Below are 21,513 nucleotides of genomic sequence, written 5' to 3' on the forward strand. Positions count from 1 at the left end.
AAAAAAAAGTGGAAGTGGCATTGTGGCTCAAAGTGGTAGAGCACTAGCTTTAAGCAAAAGAGCTCAGGGACAGTGCCCCAGCCCTGAGTTCAAGCCCCATGACTGATCAAAAAAAATTCTTTCTAGAAAGGTTTGTGCCAAATTCATACCAAACTGAACTACATCAGATACAATAATCTTCCTATAATGAAAGATCACTTGAGTGAAGGTAGGGAGATAATGTAATTTCAGGGGGGAAACATCATAGAAGCAGGTAGTGCAAGGTACAATGAGTGCCTTCTCACAAAGCAGAGAATGTAAAAAGCCGGTCATGACTCTTCCTTAGGAAAACATGGCTTACCATAGGAACAAAAGGTTAGGGCCCACAGTGGCAGAATGGCCTTACTTCTTGGAAAACAATATGGAAAAATAACATGCTAAGTGCCATGGAGATGTATCTGCTCTCCCCACAAGCATGTGAAAAATATAGGCTGCGAATAAACATTGAACTTAAGAAGAGGAACAACCATTAGGAGAGAGCTTAGATGAAGCAGAAGTAAGATAATTTTAGCTACTCTGAAAAAACGTAAGAGTTGAACCCTATCTCTTGAGAATTATGGGCCTTATAAAGGGTACTGGCCACATATTTTCTTTATAAAGGCTTTTGGAAGGTATGTGGGGCAGCCAAAAGGAGCTTTGCCAACACTGCTAGGTAAGATCTGAACCAAAGGAGTCTGGAAATCAACAGAGCTCTATTACATCAGTGGATTTTGTTCTTGGTGAGGAATTCCCTGCTGCTTCTTTGGCACTTCCTATTTTTATCAAACTTTGAATTGAGTATGGAGTTACAAAGTGAATCTATTAAAGGAATATGGAGAAAAGCACCAATAATTTACTGATGTTATAAATCAGAGGAAGAATCTGGTTATGGGGAGCCATTAGTACAGTTTACTCATACCCATGATAGTTTTACTGCTGGGTGGCTTACCAGAGCTGATTCAGCTTCCAAGGACATCTCATGTGGAACAGAATTAACTTGGATGAAACTTTCTTCACAATGCAACATGTGTTATTATCACAGTAGCTAAAAGATTACACAAGCACCTCCCTCACTGAATTGATCTGTGTTTAGTTTCCAGCGATCACTCCCTACTTTGTTTCATGTAGTCTTTTAGCATGTTTTGCAATAGCATCCAAGCCACTCAGTAACATAGTGGACTCCATTTGAGATGACCTCTGCTTTCCCATGTGATAATAACATATAATCTCACCAGTTTTACACAGATTATTGAGAACCTGTCAGGGAATCAAATTTTTATCAGTTCCCTTTTTAGACTGGAAGATTCCTTACCAGACTGACTTCCTTAACCCCAATAATTTCTCTATGATCTCTGAAATGTTCTTAGCACAGATGGAGAAAAAAATATGTATGAAGAAGACCTCATATTCATTCCAGAAAACATAGAAACCAGAGTGACTACAAGGAAAATGTTTCTAAAAGAATGCCTAGGCTATGAGTGCGTAATAGGGACAAGCAGGGGACTATTCAAAAAACATTCACAGAAGCCCCAAATGCAACAAGAACTCTGAAAAATGGATGGAACTTCTCTATCCAAAAGTGTAAATAGAAATAGTAGTTTCTAAGTCTCACCAAAAATATAAAGGCAATTGAATTAACAGTTCAGGGAAGCCTGACCCTGTACATTCCTTATAGTAGTTAGGTAAACAGAAGGGCTGATAGCAGATGTTTTCCATTTAAGTTGAGAGAGAGAGATTTTCCTGTTTTAAATAGCGATGAGCACAGAATAACCATGGAGACCCAACTGCCCTTCATCATGAAATTTGAGGTGTACTCATGATAGAAGCCTTTCCCATGAACAAGTCTCCCAGGGGAAAGGCAATAAAATGGATGAAATTATATGTAATGAGTTGAACAAAGTAATTTAAAGTGAGTTCGATTCAATGATCAAAAAAAGTAATGCTGCTTTTGCAGATTACTTGCTACCTTCTGCTAGTATATTGAGTTGAGCTTAGGGAAATCAATTCTGACCTTTCTTCTAGGGTCAGAACATTATCAATTCAAATCTGAATAAATGTGAAAGTGCCTAATTGTGGGTCCCCGCTTACTCATATCTAATCTAATCTCCACAATATAGTTTTAATCTGAAATGTCTCCCGAGGGCTCATTTGTTGAGCCTATTGGGGTACTATTTGGAGGTGGTACAATCTTTAGGAGGCAGAGCCTTCTGAAAGGAAGTTAGATCACTGGAAGGTATGTTACAGGGACCCTGTCTCTCTTTACTTACTGCCTGCTGTGAGTGAGCACCTTACTACATGCCCAAAGGACTGAATCCTCAGAATCCATAAGCCAAAAAAAACTTTTAAGTTGGTTATCTCAGGTATTTTGTCACAACAATAGCAAGCTGACTAACATGACACATAAGTTACCTTGTACACTGTCTGCAGATTAACCTTCAATTATCATTTTTATTATGTCCCTTGCTTGATGGTCCCTGATATATTGTGAAGATTGGTATAGAATGCCACTTTATGGTGGTGAGGATGAAGCAGAGAAATAAATGAAGTGAAGGAATAAGGTTTGTGATAATCCTGGGTAATAGTTTTCCAGGACAATAGAAAGCCCTGAGGTCTGAATGAGGAGTAAAATGAAGAGAAGCAAGAAGGACAATGTACTATAAGTAAAAATGCTTAAAGAAAATGATTTAGGAATTGGAGAAATGTGGAAATCTGTTGAGCTATGGGAGGCCAAGGTTAGGAAGGAGGAGTTTATTTTAAAAGTAACTCATGATGAGTACAGAGTATCTCAATAAGTCTTGCTGAAGAAATAAATTAATATCCTTATATATCACCCTGCACCCGACTCAACTCCAAATAGATCAAAGACTTCGAAGTCAAAGCAAACATCCTGAAAATATTACAAGAAGGAATAGGAGAAACTCTAGTACTCCTTGGCACAGGCCAAAATTTTCTTAATAAAGGCCCAGAAACAAAACAAATCAAAGAAAGGTTGGACAAATGGGATTGCATGAAACTGCAGAGCTTCTGCATGACAAAAGACATAGCTAGCAAGATCAATAGAAAGTCCACGGATTGAGAGAAGACAACAGACAAGGGTCACATATCTAAAATATACTTAGAACATAAAAAATTAAATTCCCCAACAACAAAATCCTCAAAGAAACAACTGCCCGATTAATAAGTGGGCTAAAGACTTAAAGAGAAACTTCTCTGAAGGGGAAATAAGAATGGCCATTAGACACATGAAGAAATGCTCAACCTCTCTAGCCATAAAAGAAATACAAATCAAAACATCATTAAGATTCCACCTCACCCCAGTTAGAATGGCTATAATCAAGAAATCTAATAACAACAGATGCTGGGGGTGGGTTGGGGTGGGGTGGGATGTGGCCAAAAGGGAACCCTACTGCATTGTTGGTGGGAGTGTAAAGTTGGAAGGCAGTATGGAGGTTCCTCAAAAGACTCCACATAGAGCTCCCCTATGACCCAGCAATCCCACTTTTGGGCATTTACTCAAATGATCACAAACAAGGCCATACTAAAGCTACCAGCACAACTATGTTTATCGCATCATAGCTAAGATATGGAACCAACCCTGATGCCCCTCAGTAGACAAATTGATCAAGAAAATATGGTACACACACACACACACACACACACACACACACACACACACACACACACACACACAATGGAATTCTATGCCTCCATCAGAAAGAATGACACTGCCCAATTTGTTAGGAAATGAAAAGACTTGGAAAAAATCATATTAAGTAAAGTAAGCCAGGCCCAAAGAAACATAGGTCCCATGATTTCCCTTATTTGCTATAACTAGTATATGTTTAGGACAAGCAGAAAAGGTCAAAAGCTATGTACATATGATCATATAAGATGATTCTAAGCAAAATAAACCCCAAGACAGAGACACAAGAGATTTTATCTTTCTGTTTTTAATGTATATATAATGTACTATGTGATTTTTTTTGTTTCTTTTGTATGTTCTTCCCCCATGGCATAACCCCTGTTTTCATGTATTAGATTCTGGTGTCCTGTATCTTGTATATACATTTTTCTAATTTGGGGAGGGGAAGGAAAATAACAAAATACTGAAATAAGGATACAGGTTGAATAAAAATGAGATGTATAAGACACTATGTTGAAAACGAACTTTACAACTTCAGGGGAGGGGAGAGGGAAGAGTTTGGGAGGTGGGAAAGGAAGGGGAAAAACAAAGAAGGAGTTAACAATGATCTATAGGAAATGTACTCATTACCTTACTCATGTAACTGTAACCCCTCTATACAGTATTTTTACAATAAAAAATATAAAAAAGAAATGAATAGTCCATTCAGGATTGCTTCTGTTGCTAAAGTAGGACTGAAATTTAGTGTGTGATTTAAAAGGAAGAAAAACATTCTTTTGTATGTTCACTTATTTAATTTAAAACAATGTTTATTCTGGCCAAAGTTTTTCATTACTAAAATTCAGTAAGGTAAGGGGAAAAATGAAACTACAAATAAAAATTCTCTTCTAATGATCTCTTAGAACTTCAGTGCAATTTCTTAACAAAATGGATTAATACATATTAAATATTCAAAATTTAGATGTTTTAAAAGTCATACACATACATTTAAGACTAGAGAAACCTGCTTACAAGACATAAGACTGACTTGCTCCTATGACAGAATTATCCATAGTAAGTCAGTGTTCCATCTGAGAATAGATGGAGACTTGGCTTTTCATAATTAAATAATAGATACCCTGAGATTGAAAGGGAGTCTTTAACTCCTAGAGTCCCACATTCATACACTTGGTATTTCCTTACTATTCAATGTGGGCTGGAACTAAAGATTTGCTTTGATTGAGTAGAATACATTAAAACAGCATATCAACTGTGAAATTAGGTTACAAAGAGACTTCTATCATGGGTATTGTTTGCTGGTCTGAGAACAGCCATGTTGTAAGCTGCCCTAGAGAAGTTCACATAACAGGGAAATGAGATAGGCTTCTGGCAATCAGTTGGAAGATGTGCTCTCAGCCCAATACCTCATGAATCCTTCCTGATTTTCAGTGAGTGAGCTTGCATATGGATCCTCAAGCTGAGCCTTCAGAAGGAGCCTGAAGCACTAGCTGACAGCTCAACTGTAGTTTTAGGCCAGATCAGAATCATTCTGCTAAGCCATATGTGGATTTCTAGGTAAGAGAAACTGTGAGATTAAAAGGTTTTAACCATTATTCTTTGGGCTGATTTTTTATATGGAAACATATAACACGCTGAACTATCTACATTTTAGTGAAGTATATCAAAGTTTAACAGTGATTAATCCACAAAAAAGATATTTAAGACAGCCTAACATACATTTAATAATTTTGTATTAACAAGTTTACATTTGTAATTTTTAGCTTTGACTAAGACTAGAATTTATTGATTATACTAATAACTAATACTTGGTTAGAAACTTTTTTAGAGAGAATAATAAGAACAGAAGGAAATGATCTGGATTCTAATATGTCTGCAAAAAATCTAGACATTATAGTGGATTAAAAAAATCAAAAGTAGTAGTAAGAAAATCTAGGGAGATGCTCTCCACATTTTAAGGTAGAACTGTTAACATAGATCATTCTTAAAAACAGTGTGGGATACTAGTTAAAAGCACAGATTCTGCTGGGTGTCTGCTACTCAGGAGGCTAAGATCTGAGGATCGTGCTTCAAAGCCAGCCCAGGCAGGAAAATCTGTGAGACTCTTATCTCCAATTAACCAAAGAAAACCAGAAGTAGTGCTGTGGTTTAAAGTGGTAAGGTGAAAGAGCTCAGAGACAGCATCCAGGCCCTAAGTTTAAGCACCACAATCTGTGCAAAAAAAAGCACAGATTTTGAGAGTGAGTCAATTTCTGGCCCCCTTAATGAATATTATATTATGTTCTTCTTAAACGAAATATTGAAACACAAAGTGAAATGTGAATAGTTGTCAAGACATTGCACTGGCACTCCAGCTCCACTACTGATTAGTGCTTTCAGATTCTGTCCCACTCACTTAACTCCAAGCCTCTGTTTCTTCATCTACAAAGCAGGAATAACCATGCCTGCTTGGCACAAGGCAAAAACAACAGTCTTAAAGAGTAATTACACTTTCGAAGAACAAAGTATTCATTTCAGGATACTTCAAAACTGGAACTATTTAGAAAACTTAGCATAAGATTCTAGAAGCCAAAATTTAACAAAGTAAAGATTAAGGCTTGCTCAAGAAAGTACAAAGCCAAGTCTGTAGAATGAATGAAAGTCATAAATCTGATAAGGAATTTCTGTCTAGAATAAAGACTTTACAATTCAGTAATAAAAAATAAAATATCTCATTAAAAATAGGCAATGAATACATAGAAGAAGGTATGCAACTGGCCAATAAATGCACAATTAGATTGTTCAACATTATGTCATCGTAAAATGCAAATCTAAATCACGGTGAAATACCACTTTGCACCCATTAATGTGACAATAGCAAGTGTTATCTAGAAGTGTTATCTACTGGAAAAAGTGGAATCCCCATATAACTGGAAAGATATAAAATGATAAAGTTGCTATGGTAAATAATGAGATAGTTACTAAAAAAATCATAAAATTAGCATGTGACCTGGCAATACGACAGAATATTATTCATACAAAAAAGCACTAATACACACTACAAATGAATGAACCTTAAAAGCAATGTAAGTGGATAAAGCTAGACAGAAAAGTATACATATTGTATGATTCTATTTATAGGAAATAACCCAAACAGGCAAATCCATAGGAATAAGAAGCTAGGTCCTATTAGAAAAGTAAAAGCAAAAAGGGCTAGGTGTGGGCTGGCTCAGTGGTAGAGTGCTTGCCTTGCATGAATGAGGCCCTGGGTTCGATTCTTCAGCACCATATAAGCAGAAAAAAAAAAGCCAGAAGTGGCACTGTGGCTCAAGTGGTAGAGCGCTAGCCTTGAGCTGAATAGCTGAGGGACAGCACCCAGGCCCAGAGTTCATGCCCCATGACCAACCAACCAACAAACAAACAAAAAGGCAATCCTCAAAAGTTAAAAACAATGGGCTGGGCTTAAAAATCTGAGAGACAGATAACTGAAACTAGAAAATGAAAAAGACTCTTATAAAAAGAAAAGTCAAAAAATAATTATGACAAATTCAATGAGCATTTCCCCTGCTGCAACTTTGATCCAAACCTACTGTAAGAAAATGCATTCTTCAAAAAGCAAAACCAAAAAGAAACAAAAAGAAAACAAAACAAAAACCCCTACAAAACTAAACAGGAGGTAAAAATTTGGTTTTCCAAGTTCATGGAAACTTATTGTCATCAAAAAGCTCATTACTTCTTTGACTTCTAAAACATAAAGCAATTAGTAAAAACAGAAACTGCCAATAGTTTATCATGTAAAAAATTATAGAATTTGAGGGCCAAAAGGATACTTTACAGGTCACTGACCAGACCCCTGCCCTGTGAGGCTGATGCAGGAGGATTACAGATTCAAGGCTAGTCAGAACTATACAATGTTCGACAAGAAATGTACTCATTACCTTACTCATATAAATGTAACTCCTCTGTACAGCATCTTTGCAATAAAATAAGACAGAGAGAAAGAGAGAGAGAGAGAGAGAACCAAAAAACAGGCATCAGTGGCTCTCACCTAGAATCCTAGTTACTGAGGAGGCTGATATCTGAGGATAGCAGTTCAAAGCCAGCCCAGGCAAGAAAGTCTGTGAGTTGCTTCATTAACCACCAAAAAGCCAGACATGAAGGTGTGCCTCAAGTGATAGGGTACTAGCTTTGAGCAAAAAGCTCAAGTGAAGTACCCAAGCTCAGTGTTAAAGCCTGAGGAGGAAATGCACAAAACCTAAGAGATATAGAGAGAGACAGAAAGAGAGAGAGAGACAGAGAGAGAAAGAGAGAGAGAGAGAGAAAGAGACAGAGACAGAGAGACAGAGACAGAGAGGGAGGGAGGGTGGGCAAGGAGGGAAGGAGAGACAGAGATAGAGACAGAGACAGACAGAGACAGAGAGGGAGGGGGGAAAGAGAAAGAAAGAGAGAGGGAAGGAGGGAATGAGAGAGAGAATATTACCTATCTCAACTTTCTTATTTCATGTATGAGGACACTAATTGAGCTACTTTCTTACAGGTCACACAAACCATTTTCCTGAAATTAAGGGCAGGGAAACAGCAGATTACACAAAGATTTAAACATAACTGATAACACAAGACTGATCAAGAGCTAGTCTACATTACCTGATCAATTAAGATGTGTAATGTATATGTGAGAATTAAAAAACATTTTTTACAATTTTTATTATCAATTAGTTTTACAAAGGGGTTACATTTTGACATGTCTATAAAAGCATATTGACATTTGACATGTCTATATAATGTACCTTGGTAAGACTCACTTTTCTGTCACTCTAAAATGTTTCTAAATTACATTTTCTCTCTCTCTCTCTCTCTCTCTCTCTCTCTCTCTCTCTCTCTCTCTCTCTTCCCTTTCCCCCTCCCATCCATTTAGACTGTGCTTCATCAAAGCTGCATAGAATAAGTCTGCAGGTAAAGAAGATTAGCTATACATGTCAATGGAGGTTCCCTGGAGTAAAATTAATAAGTCAGTACCATCAGAATGGCACATTAGCTAGAATGTGTTAAATATCAAGATTAACCATGCTGGTGGGCAGGAGATTTTCCATATCTATAGCTTGATTCTCTTAAAGGTTCCTACAGCAACCTTAGTCTCAGTGTCGGCCACTTTTCCTGGGAGAGCACATGATCACATCCATAGAAACATAGACAGTAATTCACCAGTGAGAAGGTAAACTGTTTCTCTTTTATTATTAAATGACATGTTTTATTTTGAATATAGAACTGGTCTGTTGGTCTGGGATAGGCTAGTTTATGGAAGTGACTGATATTTACTTATTAGAAAATGTTAAAAAGGCTTTTGTATATTGAAAAGCCAAGGAAAAAGTAAGCAAACTTTGATGTCTGCTAAATTTGGATGGAAATTTGTAAGGAGGTTCTTTAATTAGATGAATGTAAAAATGCCAAGAAAGCTGTAGTTTACAGTCTTCGATTTTGGGTCTTTATATTTTAATACAGTGGTGAAAAAGTCTTTGTGGTCTATCATGAGAACTCTTGGGAACTATTTTGTACAGAAGTCTATCTTGTTATGAACAAGATGGTTGACCATTATGACAAATTATGTGCTTAATATTTATAAATGATTAGAATGCAAACACAGAAGCTGTTACTCCAAAATTATGGTAACATAAACTTAAGTTTAGTTCTGTTGTCTTCACTTGGTCACATGAGGTACTTAAGGGAAAGACTAAAGGTTATTCAAAGTTAGCACCTGGTCTACAGAAAATTGACTGCAAAGGACCATGCAGAGAGTTCAGTTAGTGTTCTCTCTTTTTTTTTTTTTTAGTCACCTTAGCAGTAAAAATTATGTTTATCTCATAGAGGCTTCAAGAGGACCAAATGCAAATTACATTTTAAAAAATTAGTTAAAAACTTAATACAGATGGTGGGTGCTAATTAAATGATCAATTTTGTTTCCTTCTATCCTCTCATTCTGACAGTGTAACACATACATACTATTCTACTTATAATTTATTCCAAAATTCTTATTTTATGAAACCCTATAAATTGTCATCTTAAAATATAAAAAAATACATAATTAACATGGTCCTTGCTTTAAGAAACTGTAAAGGATATGAAATTGCTCGGCATTCTCTCCAATATCTGTTTATGTATTATAATTTAGCTCAAAGTTACACAGTAATCAACAATGCAGTAAGATGGTCTATCAACAGGGGAACATTTATGTCTCACTTGTTCCCATGCCAACTCCTAAACTTGCCTTCAAATATAAAAATGGTTTATGTTCTTAAAGAATGTTTTAGTGTAATCAAATTACCTTTCACATTTAACTGTCTGGAGGTATTGAGGTTTATGTTTTGATCTGAGCTCTAGTAGTAGCTGGGTAAATCAGCCATTCCCCTCTATCAACTTGTTTTCCTACCTGTATAGTGAAACCATTGTGCTAAGTTGCTTCAACGTTTTCTTCTCTCTAAGGTTTTCTGTGATCTAAGTATGTCCTGCTTCTAAGGAAAGCTAATAACTCTCTGAAGGCAAGAGTCACATCTTAGTCTCTTTTAGAAATCTATACATTATTTGACATAGTGCTGCATAGCACATTTATAAAACTCAACTACAACTCATTACACTATAAAAACAAATATGGTGCTGGGTGCTGTTGGCTCATGTTTGTAATCCTAGCTACTTAGGAGGCTGAGATCTAAGGATCTTGGTTCAAAGTTAGCCGGGGCAGGAAAGTCTATGAGACCATCTCCGATTAACCTCCAAAAAGCTGGAAATGACATTGTGCTAGAGTGGTAGAGTGCTAGCCTTGAACACAAAAGCGCAGGGATAGCTCCAGTTAAGAGGAAGATGGGAAGAATATATTCTGTCTTGTCAACTTCTTAAACCAACAAAATATTTTAGATGAATGGACTTACTGTGACAAGCCAGCATGGCAGGTAGCATCTAAGATACCTTCAAACGACCATTACTAGTATTCAAATCCTGTACTGTCTCCTCCTACCATATTCCAGATTGGTCTATGTAATCAAAAATGTCCTAGGGAAATAAATGATGGTGACTTTGGAGATTAAATTTTAATTGCTGTGGATTCCAACAGAAATATACTAGACTTATCAGCTTTCTCAAAAGATATGATAAAGCCAGAAGAGAATGGCCATAACTAAGGCACTATGAAACCAGGTCACAGGCGAAATACAAGGCCCCTGAAGGTCTTGTTTGGCATATAAAAATTCAGAGGTATACAATGAATAGTTAAAGGTCTGTCATGTAGAAGAAAGATATATATATATATATATATATATATATATATATATATATATATATATACACTAGAGATTAAGGAACAGACAGAAAATGAAGAATTTACAAATTGTCAGAGCTATTTAAGGCAAGCAGTCTATACCTCTGGATCTGATTATGTCTAAACTGACAAGCCACTGAGCAAAATGTTACAGAAAGAAATCCAAACCCTGGAAGGGAGTTGTATGGATGATTTTATATTAAAGTCTTTTTAATCCTGATATTTTACAGCCTGAACACATGAAGATTAGCGAATCCATGTGTTAATCTACACTGCCAAACACATTTCCCACAGGTTCCAGCCCATGTAGAGTAAAAAGAATGAGATAGGTTTTAACTATGGCCTATCTCATTCTTTGATGGCCTTCCTAACAACTCCTTTCTTAGCAAACCATCTTACTGTTCACACATCTCATTATTTAATCTAAGGCACACATTTGTTTCTGTTAAATCTGTAAAAAATATGGAGGAAAGTGTCTTTATGGATATTTGGATGAATTCAAAGTTGCCTGACTTACTCTATATCTTCATAGTTTTCTTTCAACACATGAACATCAAATTAAAAATCTGTATCTACATATTCAATTAAGATTTTACATTTTTTTAAAAGCCTGAAATACAGATTTCTAGGGAGTCTGAACTATTATTGTAAAAGGTCTAGTGGAAAGATACTTCCTAACAGACAAAAATGTACATATTTGACATATGTACATTTGTGAGGTGATACTGGCTTATTATCCCATCCCTAGCTTCCAGACATTACAAGAAAGTGACCATCTAAATACCAAAGACCTATGTAACATCACAGAAAGTTACTACCCCTAGTACTTTCTTTGGTTATCATTCAAAAGAGAGAACATAGAGAGGAGCTGAACCTATGGTTATTCTGTTCTGAAAAACAGAAATCTGATATTATGTGAAATAGTTCAATATTCTGATAAAGTGCAAGGTTCTTTTCCAATATAAAATCAGTCCACTTGCAAAAATAAATACCTATACTCAAATTCTAAGTGTCCTCAGTATAACCCCTGCTTTCACTATATTTGATGTCAGTATAACTTGTGGAGGAGATGGGGTAAAACAAGTCGTTTAAGGATACAGGTGGACCTGTTGCAACAATGAGAAGTACAAGTTGTCATGTCGAAAACGAGCTTTACACCGTTGGTGCGGGAGGGGGGGGGGGATTTGGGGGGGAGGCTGGGAAGGGATGTGAAGGGTAAACAAAGGAGGAGGCTGCAATGCTTGATAAGAAATGTACACATTATCCTACCCAAGTAATTGTAACCTCTCTGTACAGTATGTTCACAAAAAAAAATTAAATTAAATTAAAAAAAATTCTAAGTGTCCTTTACAGGGGTAAAATAAAGAACTAATTTAGACTTTTGACAATGGGAGGCTCAAACCTACTATTTATTAAGTAGAATGATGATACTTAGTTTTTATTGTTGAAAGATAAACCATCTGTTTGAGTGGAAATAGATTTTGCCACAAGGGAGAAAGAGTGAAAGTGATCTTCCTACAAGCAAAAGAGACTAAAAATCTGCTAGGTCCAATGGCTCAGTGACTTTAAACATCTTTAAACACCTAGGATACTTCTTATGAAAGTTCCTATAGATAGAATGGTTATAAGTAAATAAAAAACAAGAATACAAACTATTCATGAAAAACATTTCCTACACAACAGCCAATTATCAAGATATTATCAACAAGGTGATAATATTCCAACTATAGGAAGGCAGCTCTACCACTGATTCTGGTGTGTTTCCCCCCTATTTAAAAATACATTTATTTTCAGGTTTAACTTATAGAACAGAATTCAGAAAAGATTGTGCTAGCTGAGGAAATTTTAAGGAGTTAAAAAAGAAGTAGATGTGCTTGCTTATGACTTCAAGGAACAAAAAGGAGAAACTGAGTGAGGCAGGATACAATGACAGGATAGCTATTTCACGTAAATTATAAAACAGAAAAATTTCGGACACTATAACAAGAACATATTGAAGATTAAGTAAAATAGCATTTCTTTAGAGATGGCTAGGAAGAGACAGATAGAAATATGAATAATACAATACATTCAAGAACACTAACACTAAAATAGTGTTAGCATAAGCTAACATTGTAAACGAGTTGATCACACTTCTATTTTTGTGGAGGAAGATTATTGTATTGGTTAAACATATTTCCAGCTGTTGCTTGCTACAGCACTCCATCATGTACTAAGATGAGTGAGGTGTCTGGGAGGAGACAGTAAGGAGAGGATTAGTGTTGAAAAGAGAAGAGAAATAAATGTTTACTGCATGAGATGCAACCATATGATTTAGGCCATTGATGAATGAAGAAAATGACTTTAAGCTACCAAACAAAAATAACAATGAAGATTCCATAAAGGGACTACTATACAGGAGATGTAGATGTCTCTAATAAAAATGATTTCCTTAATAAAAGAAATTTGGTTTTTTTAATTGGTTTTTTTTTTTTCAGATCACAATATGCTTGTTAAACTTACATTTCTGAGCCAATCTTTGAGCTAGGTCTAAACATCTGACAGAGTTTATATTCAATGAGACAGAGGCAAAAGGTATATTAGGAATTAATGAAATGGGTCTTTTTTTTTTTTGGTCGTGGGGCTTGAACTCTGGTCTGACCGCTGTCCTTGCGCTCTTCAGCTCAAGGCTAGCGCTCTACCACTTGAGCTACAGCGCCACTTCCAGTTTACTGGTGGTTTATTGGAGATAATTTCACAGACTTTCCTGCCCAGGCTGGCTTTGAACCATGATCCTCAGATCTCAGCCTCCTGAGTAGCTAGGATTACAGGCATGAGCCACAGGCGCCCGGCGAAATGGGTCTTTTCTTGATAGGCACTAGGTACCTAAGCTTCCCTCCTTAATATTGCATGGAATACAGATTTGATGAGTTGAGCTGCAGCACACTGTGATCATCTGAGAAGGGTGAAGTGAATGTCATTAACCTTAGCACCCTTAAGTTGTTGAATTAACATTCAACTGGGTTGGTTCTCTATACTGTTTGCTACAAATTTCTCAATATAGAAAAAAAAAAAACACCTCAATTTAAGTTAAAGCTTAGTTAGCTGGGTGCACTCCTTTCTTAAATTCTAAGTTTCCTTTAGTTAAAGTTTTATCTCCCAAGGTACCAACTGATAGTAGTTATCAAAATTTCTCTGCATACCTCTTTTCTGGGTGAGTGATGGTAGTGATAACTGAAGTTTGAGCTTGAGTCCGTGGACTTGCCAGGCAGCATTCTGCACTTGAGATATGCCTCTATCCCAAATTCTATTATATCATATTCTTATAATTTTTTTAATTTTATACCATAGGCATTGGGAATTTATACTCCATGGTACCTAAACTTTCTTTTTAAAAATTATTCAGTATGTGTACACCATTATATGTTATAGACCATGATAGACAATTTGCTCAAGGAAAGTTAGAATGAGCTTGTGACTTTAAATGAGCATCATTATTCCACCATACTGTGAAATTTGGGAAATTATGTAATCACTTAATCACAATAAAAAAAAAAAAAAAAAGAACCTCGGGGAAGGTAGGGAGGGAAGGAATAGTAGGAGGAAAACAATGGAGGGGGTAACAATGCTCAGTAAGAAGTGTACTCATTACCTTACTCATGTAACTGTAACCCTCTGTATAGTAGTATCTTTACAATAAAAAAATTTTAAAAAATAGGTTAGAAATAATTGAAAAAAATTATTCAGAAACTTAGTGGTGGCTCACATTTATGATCCTAGCTACTTGGGAGGCTGAGAATAAATAGAAGGATCAAGGTTTGAGGCCAGCTTGGGCAGAAAATTTCCAGAAACCTCTTCTCAATCCAGAGATGGGCACAGTGACATGTGCCTTTCATCCAAGCTTTGTGAGAGGATTTCAACTCTTCCAAAGGGAAGCTAGATGCTGTGGTGTGTGCCCCCAAGATCCCAGTGACAACAGAAATCTAAAAGTAAGTGATTGTAGCTCTAGCATATGCCCAAGCAGGAAATGATACCCTATCTCAAAAATAACCAGCATTACCTTACTCATGTAACTGTAACCCCTCTGTACAGTATTTGTACAATAAAAAAACTTATCTAAAAAGTAACCAGCAAAATATAGGGCTGGAGGTATAGCTCAAATGGTAGAGCACCAGCCTACCAAGTGTGAGTGCTGATTTCAAACCTCTGTACTGACTAAAAAATTAAGTGACACAATATTTCTGAGTGAGAAGTGATCTAAATTATCACTGTCTTTTTAGTCTTCAATGGTATTTTAACATCAACAGAATTAGGATAAGCTATAAAAAGATGTGCAGAATTGAGCCAAATTGTACCCATATTATAAAGATAATTTGTGTCATACTCTGCCTGTCTTTGCAGTATAAAACTATACAATCAGTCCAATGGATGAAAATTTAGGTACTGCCTACTATAATTAATATAGTAAATGTTAACTTTCATTACCTTATTTGCCAATTATACGTGATTAATGGATCTGAATCATTTTTTTTCCCCAGTCTTGGCGCTTGAACTAAGGGCCTGGGCACTGTCCCTGAGCCTCTTTGTTCTCAAGACTAGTGCTCCATTCCCTGAGCCACAGCACCACTTCCAGCTTTTTCTGAGTAGTTTATTGGAGATAAAAAAAAATCTCATGGACTTTTCTGCCCAGGTTGGCTTCAAACCACAATCCTCAAATCTCACCCTCCTTAGTAGCGAGGATTATAGGCGTGAGCTACCAGTGTCTGGTTGATATGCATCTATTTTGAGAGAAAAGCAAATTCTGTTCTTCAAGTGATTAGTGTAATTTTTTTTTAAGCGGAATTTCTCAGCGTGGGAATTTTACTGTTGGTTTTAATCCCAAGTGATAAGTCTGGAAGCGATGATTATTTGTTAAAAAATTGAAAACATGATTAATCAGCCACTTTATTCTCTGAATATAATTATGAGACAGAATAAACTGAAATAAAAATGCTAGAGTACAAATATATTTTTAAAAATAACATGCAGGCGTCTAAGGAGAAATGAATTTATAAGAGTAAAACAACTCTCAGCCTTTAAGGCATCCAAGCCTGCTGAGGTAAAACAGGACAGTTTCCAAATATGTTTGCTTTGGGATAGCCACTGGCATAAAACTGTGATCATCAAAAGCAGTTGTATCAACATTCTCTCATCATTAAAACCGACACCATTTATTTAGTTGTTTTGCTTCCTGACTTTTGTTACACCACTGGCAAAAGTGTTTGCATACCATCGTTAGCAAGCTTGTCTAGATTTCCATGACATAGAAAGTATTGTGACAGGGCTGGGACAGTGGCTCAGTGGTAGAGCGCTTGCCTTGCATGCATGAGGCCCTGGGTTCGATTCCTCAGCACCACATAAACAGAAAAAACAAAACAAAAAACCAGAAGTGGCACTGTGGCTCAAGTGGTAGAGCGGTAGCCTTGAGCTGAAGAGCTGAGGGACAACACCCAGGCCCAGAGCTCAGGCCAGGACCGGACCCCCCCCTCCGCCCCCCCCCCCCCGCAAAAAAAAAGTAAAGAAAGTATTGTAACACTAAACAGAATAAGAGTTTAGCTTGATTGTCATTTGTTCATATATGTAGGCCTTTACTAATGACATGGGGGAAATCAGACCAACAATACTGCTGATTTTTAATATTTATGTGACACCATTAACCATTATATCAGATACTAGAGGAAAAGATAATAGTAAAACAAAATCAGTGAAAGTGCTAGTCAAACCTGATGATGTCAGGTTCATTCCCAGATTTCTGCAAAGTAACTACCATTAAAAAAAAAACAAAACACTTCTATATTTTATGTTACTGAATTATTTATCAAGAGTTAGAGAAAGAAAATTAGCCTTTTCCAAAAACCACAATTCTTGTTTCAGAGAGAAGGAAAGTGAATTTATCAGCAAGGATTAGAAATGTTGAATGCCCCTTTAAAATCAGTGATCATGATATTCTTAGGTGTTTTCAGACACATACTCTTGTGTATGAAAACGAGTTGGATTTAACTATGGTAGGATTTTTTTTCCAGTTAAGTGGGACCTATGAAGAAGGCAGTGGTGGTGATAAGGAAACATAGAATCTAAGCTAGGTAAGGAGGAACACAGGCTCATTAAAAAGGTGATAGGGTAAAAGGGCTGGACAGTTGTGAGAAAAGAGAATAGTTGGAGTATAGAGATTATTGTAAGAACATTAAGGAACAGAGATAGGATGCCTGAGAGATTTCCAAGGGAGTGCCATTAATGATGATGATGAGATCTAGCCTACCAACATATGGATTATAGAGAATGCTGAGGTGGTACAAAATAAAAGAGGATTGGATCAAAATAGAGTTCTGGCTGAATCCTCTATGTGGACATTGATAGAGCAGTGGTAGAGAGTCACTGCTAAGAGTGAAGCAGATGACAGTAACAGAAAATAGTTACAGGAGGAAAGCTCACCATTATATATTTGAAAGATGTCAGGGAGACTAAACAAGAAAGAAGAGGTAATTTGGAAATAATAGTGGTTAACAAGGATACCTCCTTTAGCTCTGTGGTATATAAGGTGGAAAGATAAAAGGGCTTTAATCTGAAAAATATCCTCAGAACAAGAGGTTGAAGCAACTTTCAGAGAAGAGACTGTACTTGATATATTTCTTGAATTTGAATTTTAACTTTTCTAATAGTTTACTGTATCTTAAAAAAAAAGAAAAAGGCATATTTACAAAGAATCTGGAACATATTAAAAAAAGAAATGATTCATTTTCCAAATCTATGAGACTCATCTTCAAAAATTAGTCCAATGGCCAAGATAAACAGCATTGCATTGTTTTGTGCTTACTAGAAATGGACAGCTCACTATTACAAAAATAAAACAAGGCATTCTCAGAAGAAAAACGTTAAGTTAATTCTGCCTTGATGAATTTAGAAAGTAGCTTCACAGAGCATAAGCTGACAAAAGATAGCTCTATTATTGCTCAAGCAGAGAAGCATAAGTACTAATAGGGATGAGAATAAATGAGATTTTCTACATATATTTTTGGACTATAATACAATACACTTTGGAATATGTTGTTCTTCAGGTGTATATAATTGTAGAGGTATTCCTTTACTGAAAGAGATGATCTTCCTAATGTCGTAGTTTTTTTTCCTTAAATTTGTTTCAATTATCTAAGACTAATATGATTTTTGTGCTTTATCAAGAAAATAATTTGTATTTTATACCCATAGGTTGACTCCTCAACATTTCTATTAAGCTGTCTGTATTCAGCTCATGAAAGTCCTTTATGGTCTTAAGTGTATAATAAACATGCCTATTCTTTAAATGCTAATTTTTATTGAAATTTATCTAGACTCTCCTCCACACAATACAATGTTTTGTTTGATAGAAGAATATGATTGTTAAATATGACTATCAATCAGAATGTGGACTGATTCAACTGCAGGCTAGTTCAGTGAATTCAAATGACTTTGCATTCCCATCTTCTTCATAAACTATGATGTTCTTACCGTTAGATGGAAATTTTACATGAGTTCTACTACTCCAGATAAATAAAGACAGAAGGTAAATTTGCCTATTCCACTAAGTCTAATATGATATGTCAGAGAAAGTAATTAGTCACTAACATATACAATGTTCATTTACAATATATAGCAGAGCTCAAGTAAATTCTCTTCTTCATGAAGGACCCAGGTAAAAGAAAAAAAATCTCTCCTAAATTAAATTTCTTTAGTACTTTTAAAATTATTTATGGGAAATTTCTCTTTGAACTACACTGATTTCTGTGTTTTCTTTCCAGATTTAAAGTGGGTACACTCTGTTTTAACATCTTTGGATAGCCCCAAAGTGTCACAGTATTATTTGTTATTTGTTTAATACCCAGTTCTAGAAAGTATAACAAAAATCTCATAGTGATACTACCAATACCAAACTCATCAAAATTATAGATTATACTTAAATAGGATTCTGTAGCTTGACCTAGAATCATATCAATATTTAGAAAACACAAGAAACCACTTTGTGTTCCAAAAACCTAATTTACAAAGTCACTGTTAGAACATAGCAGGGACTTCTTTTACTGCATGTATAATTAGAAAGGCCCCAACTATAGTGCATCCTGCTAACTTCTCAATTTTGTAAATGAAACAGAACTACTTTTTCTGTTAAAAATATAGTAACTTTTAAGAAAAGGAAAATGGAATTTAAAGATAACGCTGTAGAATATCAGTGGGAACATATTTCAAATATAATGCCATGAATATATACTTGCCTGACTGAAGTGTCTTTTCATTAATCCAGAGAATCTTGGTTAAGGCAATGGAAAAGCGTTTTTCATACAACAAGATTTCAGCTTACCATTTATGTTTATTGCTGGCAATACAATCGACATTTTTGGTCTTGTGGTCTTGTTATGGGTGGTAGCTGGTAACAGTAGGTGATCCTAAAATTTACAAAGAACAATCCATTATATATTTTTTCTAGATTAGACCTTTAATAGGCCAAATTTAGAATTTCTAAGCAGCCAACATTTCATTGATCATGAAAAATAAGTTATTTGAACTTGGTTTAGAAATGATTGATTACTTCATGATCACACATATGCTGCACACATATGTCACACATATGCTGCAGTACACTATAGAGTATTGGTTAAGCCACCAGAACAAGAGATTTTAATTATAGTTCTGTATTAAACAGCTGTTATGAATGAGACAAAATTGCATATCCTTCCTAGGTCTGTTTCCAGTCCTGTAAAATGATGGGGCTAGACTAGATAATATCAGAAGTAGTTTCCAACTAGAGTCATTTTCAAATCTTTTTGAAAAACTCTTTTCCTCTATAATTCTCCCAAACTATCAATATATAAAAGGCTGTAGGTATAGCAGGGCCTAGACCCAGAAGCCTTGCCTGTTCAATTTCTTCCTTTGAGGTACCTAAAACATTAGGCATTTATCTCAAACAGGTACATGCTAAAGAAAACAAATAGCTCTTACCCTTTAAATACAAATTAGAAGAGTTTAGGGAATTATAAATGCATATCTATTACAATTACACAGTTCTAAAGATAATTTAGCCAACTTTTGATGATTTTAAATGAATCAGAGCATCTGAGGTTTCTGGTCTCCCAGAAACACAATTACTAAAAGTTAAGATTGAGCCAAGTGAAGTTTGGCTTTAGAAGAGTGTTTTGAAAAATAGACATTTGTAAGTATTCTAAAGCTAATCATGAATGACTTATGACTATGATAATAACTATTTTCTTTTTTAATATGTTTTTATTGCAAAAATACTATACAGAGGGGTTACAATTACACGAGTAAGGTAATGAAGACATTTCCTATTGAGCATTGTTACCTCTTGTTTCCACTACCATCCCTTCCCTCCTCACCTCCCCAACTCCTCCCCACCCCACCCCCCAAATTGTAAAGTTCGTTTTCAACATGGTGTCTTGTGCATCTCATTGTTACAATGGGTCAACCTGTATCCTTATCAGTATTTTGTTATTTCCCCTCCCCTCCCCAAATCAGAAAAATGTATATACAAGATACAGGGCACCAGAATCAAATACAGTGAAAACAGGGGTTATACTGGGCGGGAAGAACATACAAAAGAAACAAAAAAAAAAATCACATAGTACATTATAAATACATTAAAAACAATAGCAAGAAAGAAAAACTGACTTGTGTTCCTATCTTGGGATTCACTTCGCTTAACCTCATCTTATATGGTCATATGTATATAGCTTTTTTGACCTTTTCTGCTTGTCCTAGACATATACTAATAACTACTATTTCCAACAGCCCTACTTTCTAGCAAAAATATAGAACTTCACCTACAAAAAAGCATGATAGCTTTAAGGGAACAAATTGAGATAAAATTATTGTAAGCAAAACTTGTTTTGCTTTGTTCTCTTGTTCCTATGCTCTCTGTTTCATCATTCATTCGATCAGCTTGGTATATGAACAAACTCCTTAAAATATCAGATGTGATATAACTGACAAAGATAAAAATTCAGTGCAACTGAGTTCAAGGTCAATGTGACTGTGAATGCAATTACCAGCAAAACAAAGGAAAAAAATCTGGGTTGTGAAAGACAAATTGAAATGGATGGGCATGAATAAAACTGTGTGGAAAACATTTCCAGTAACTGCTTGTACTTTATACAATTCAGGGCAACATTTCCATGAGAACGCTTTTTTTTTTTTTAAGTGGGGGAGGAAGAAGAGCAAAGGACTGCTACAATTCCAGTACTGTTTTTTTTTTTTAAGCTGCATTGTTAGACACAAAGATCACACATTTCAGAAAGTAAGATAACATATTATAACCAAGAAAACAACACAATTTGTTGATCTTCTTGCTATGAAAATTATAAATAGCTCAATTCCTATAATTGAAGTACTGGTTCAGGGTCTTTGAATTGAATAGCCTCCAAAACTTGCAAACCCCAAATTAAGGCTACTGTAACAATAAACATTCTTAGATTCCTTTGTTCATGGGTTAAGGTCAGGCTCAGACTTAATTCTGAGCTTCTTATAAGATCTAGATGTCATACTAAGTGCTGTTTTTAAATATAATTTT

At 35.6% G+C, this 21,513-nt stretch overlaps 1 protein-coding gene across 1 annotated transcript in view; it reads right to left on the reverse strand.

Annotated features, from left to right (window-relative positions):
* Positions 1 to 21,513, reverse strand: part of Atf6 (activating transcription factor 6) — a 179,272-nt gene that overhangs the window by 15,361 nt on the left and 142,398 nt on the right. The window contains exon 16 of the mRNA XM_042681408.1: positions 19,291 to 19,375. Within this exon, the coding sequence (XP_042537342.1) occupies positions 19,291 to 19,375 (85 nt within the window). The remainder of the gene's footprint in view (positions 1 to 19,290; positions 19,376 to 21,513) is intronic.

The sequence above is a fragment of the Dipodomys spectabilis genome, unplaced genomic scaffold (genome assembly GCF_019054845.1).
Source record: "Dipodomys spectabilis isolate Male_0828 unplaced genomic scaffold, ASM1905484v1 ptg000069l, whole genome shotgun sequence".
NCBI lineage: Eukaryota > Metazoa > Chordata > Mammalia > Rodentia > Heteromyidae > Dipodomys > Dipodomys spectabilis.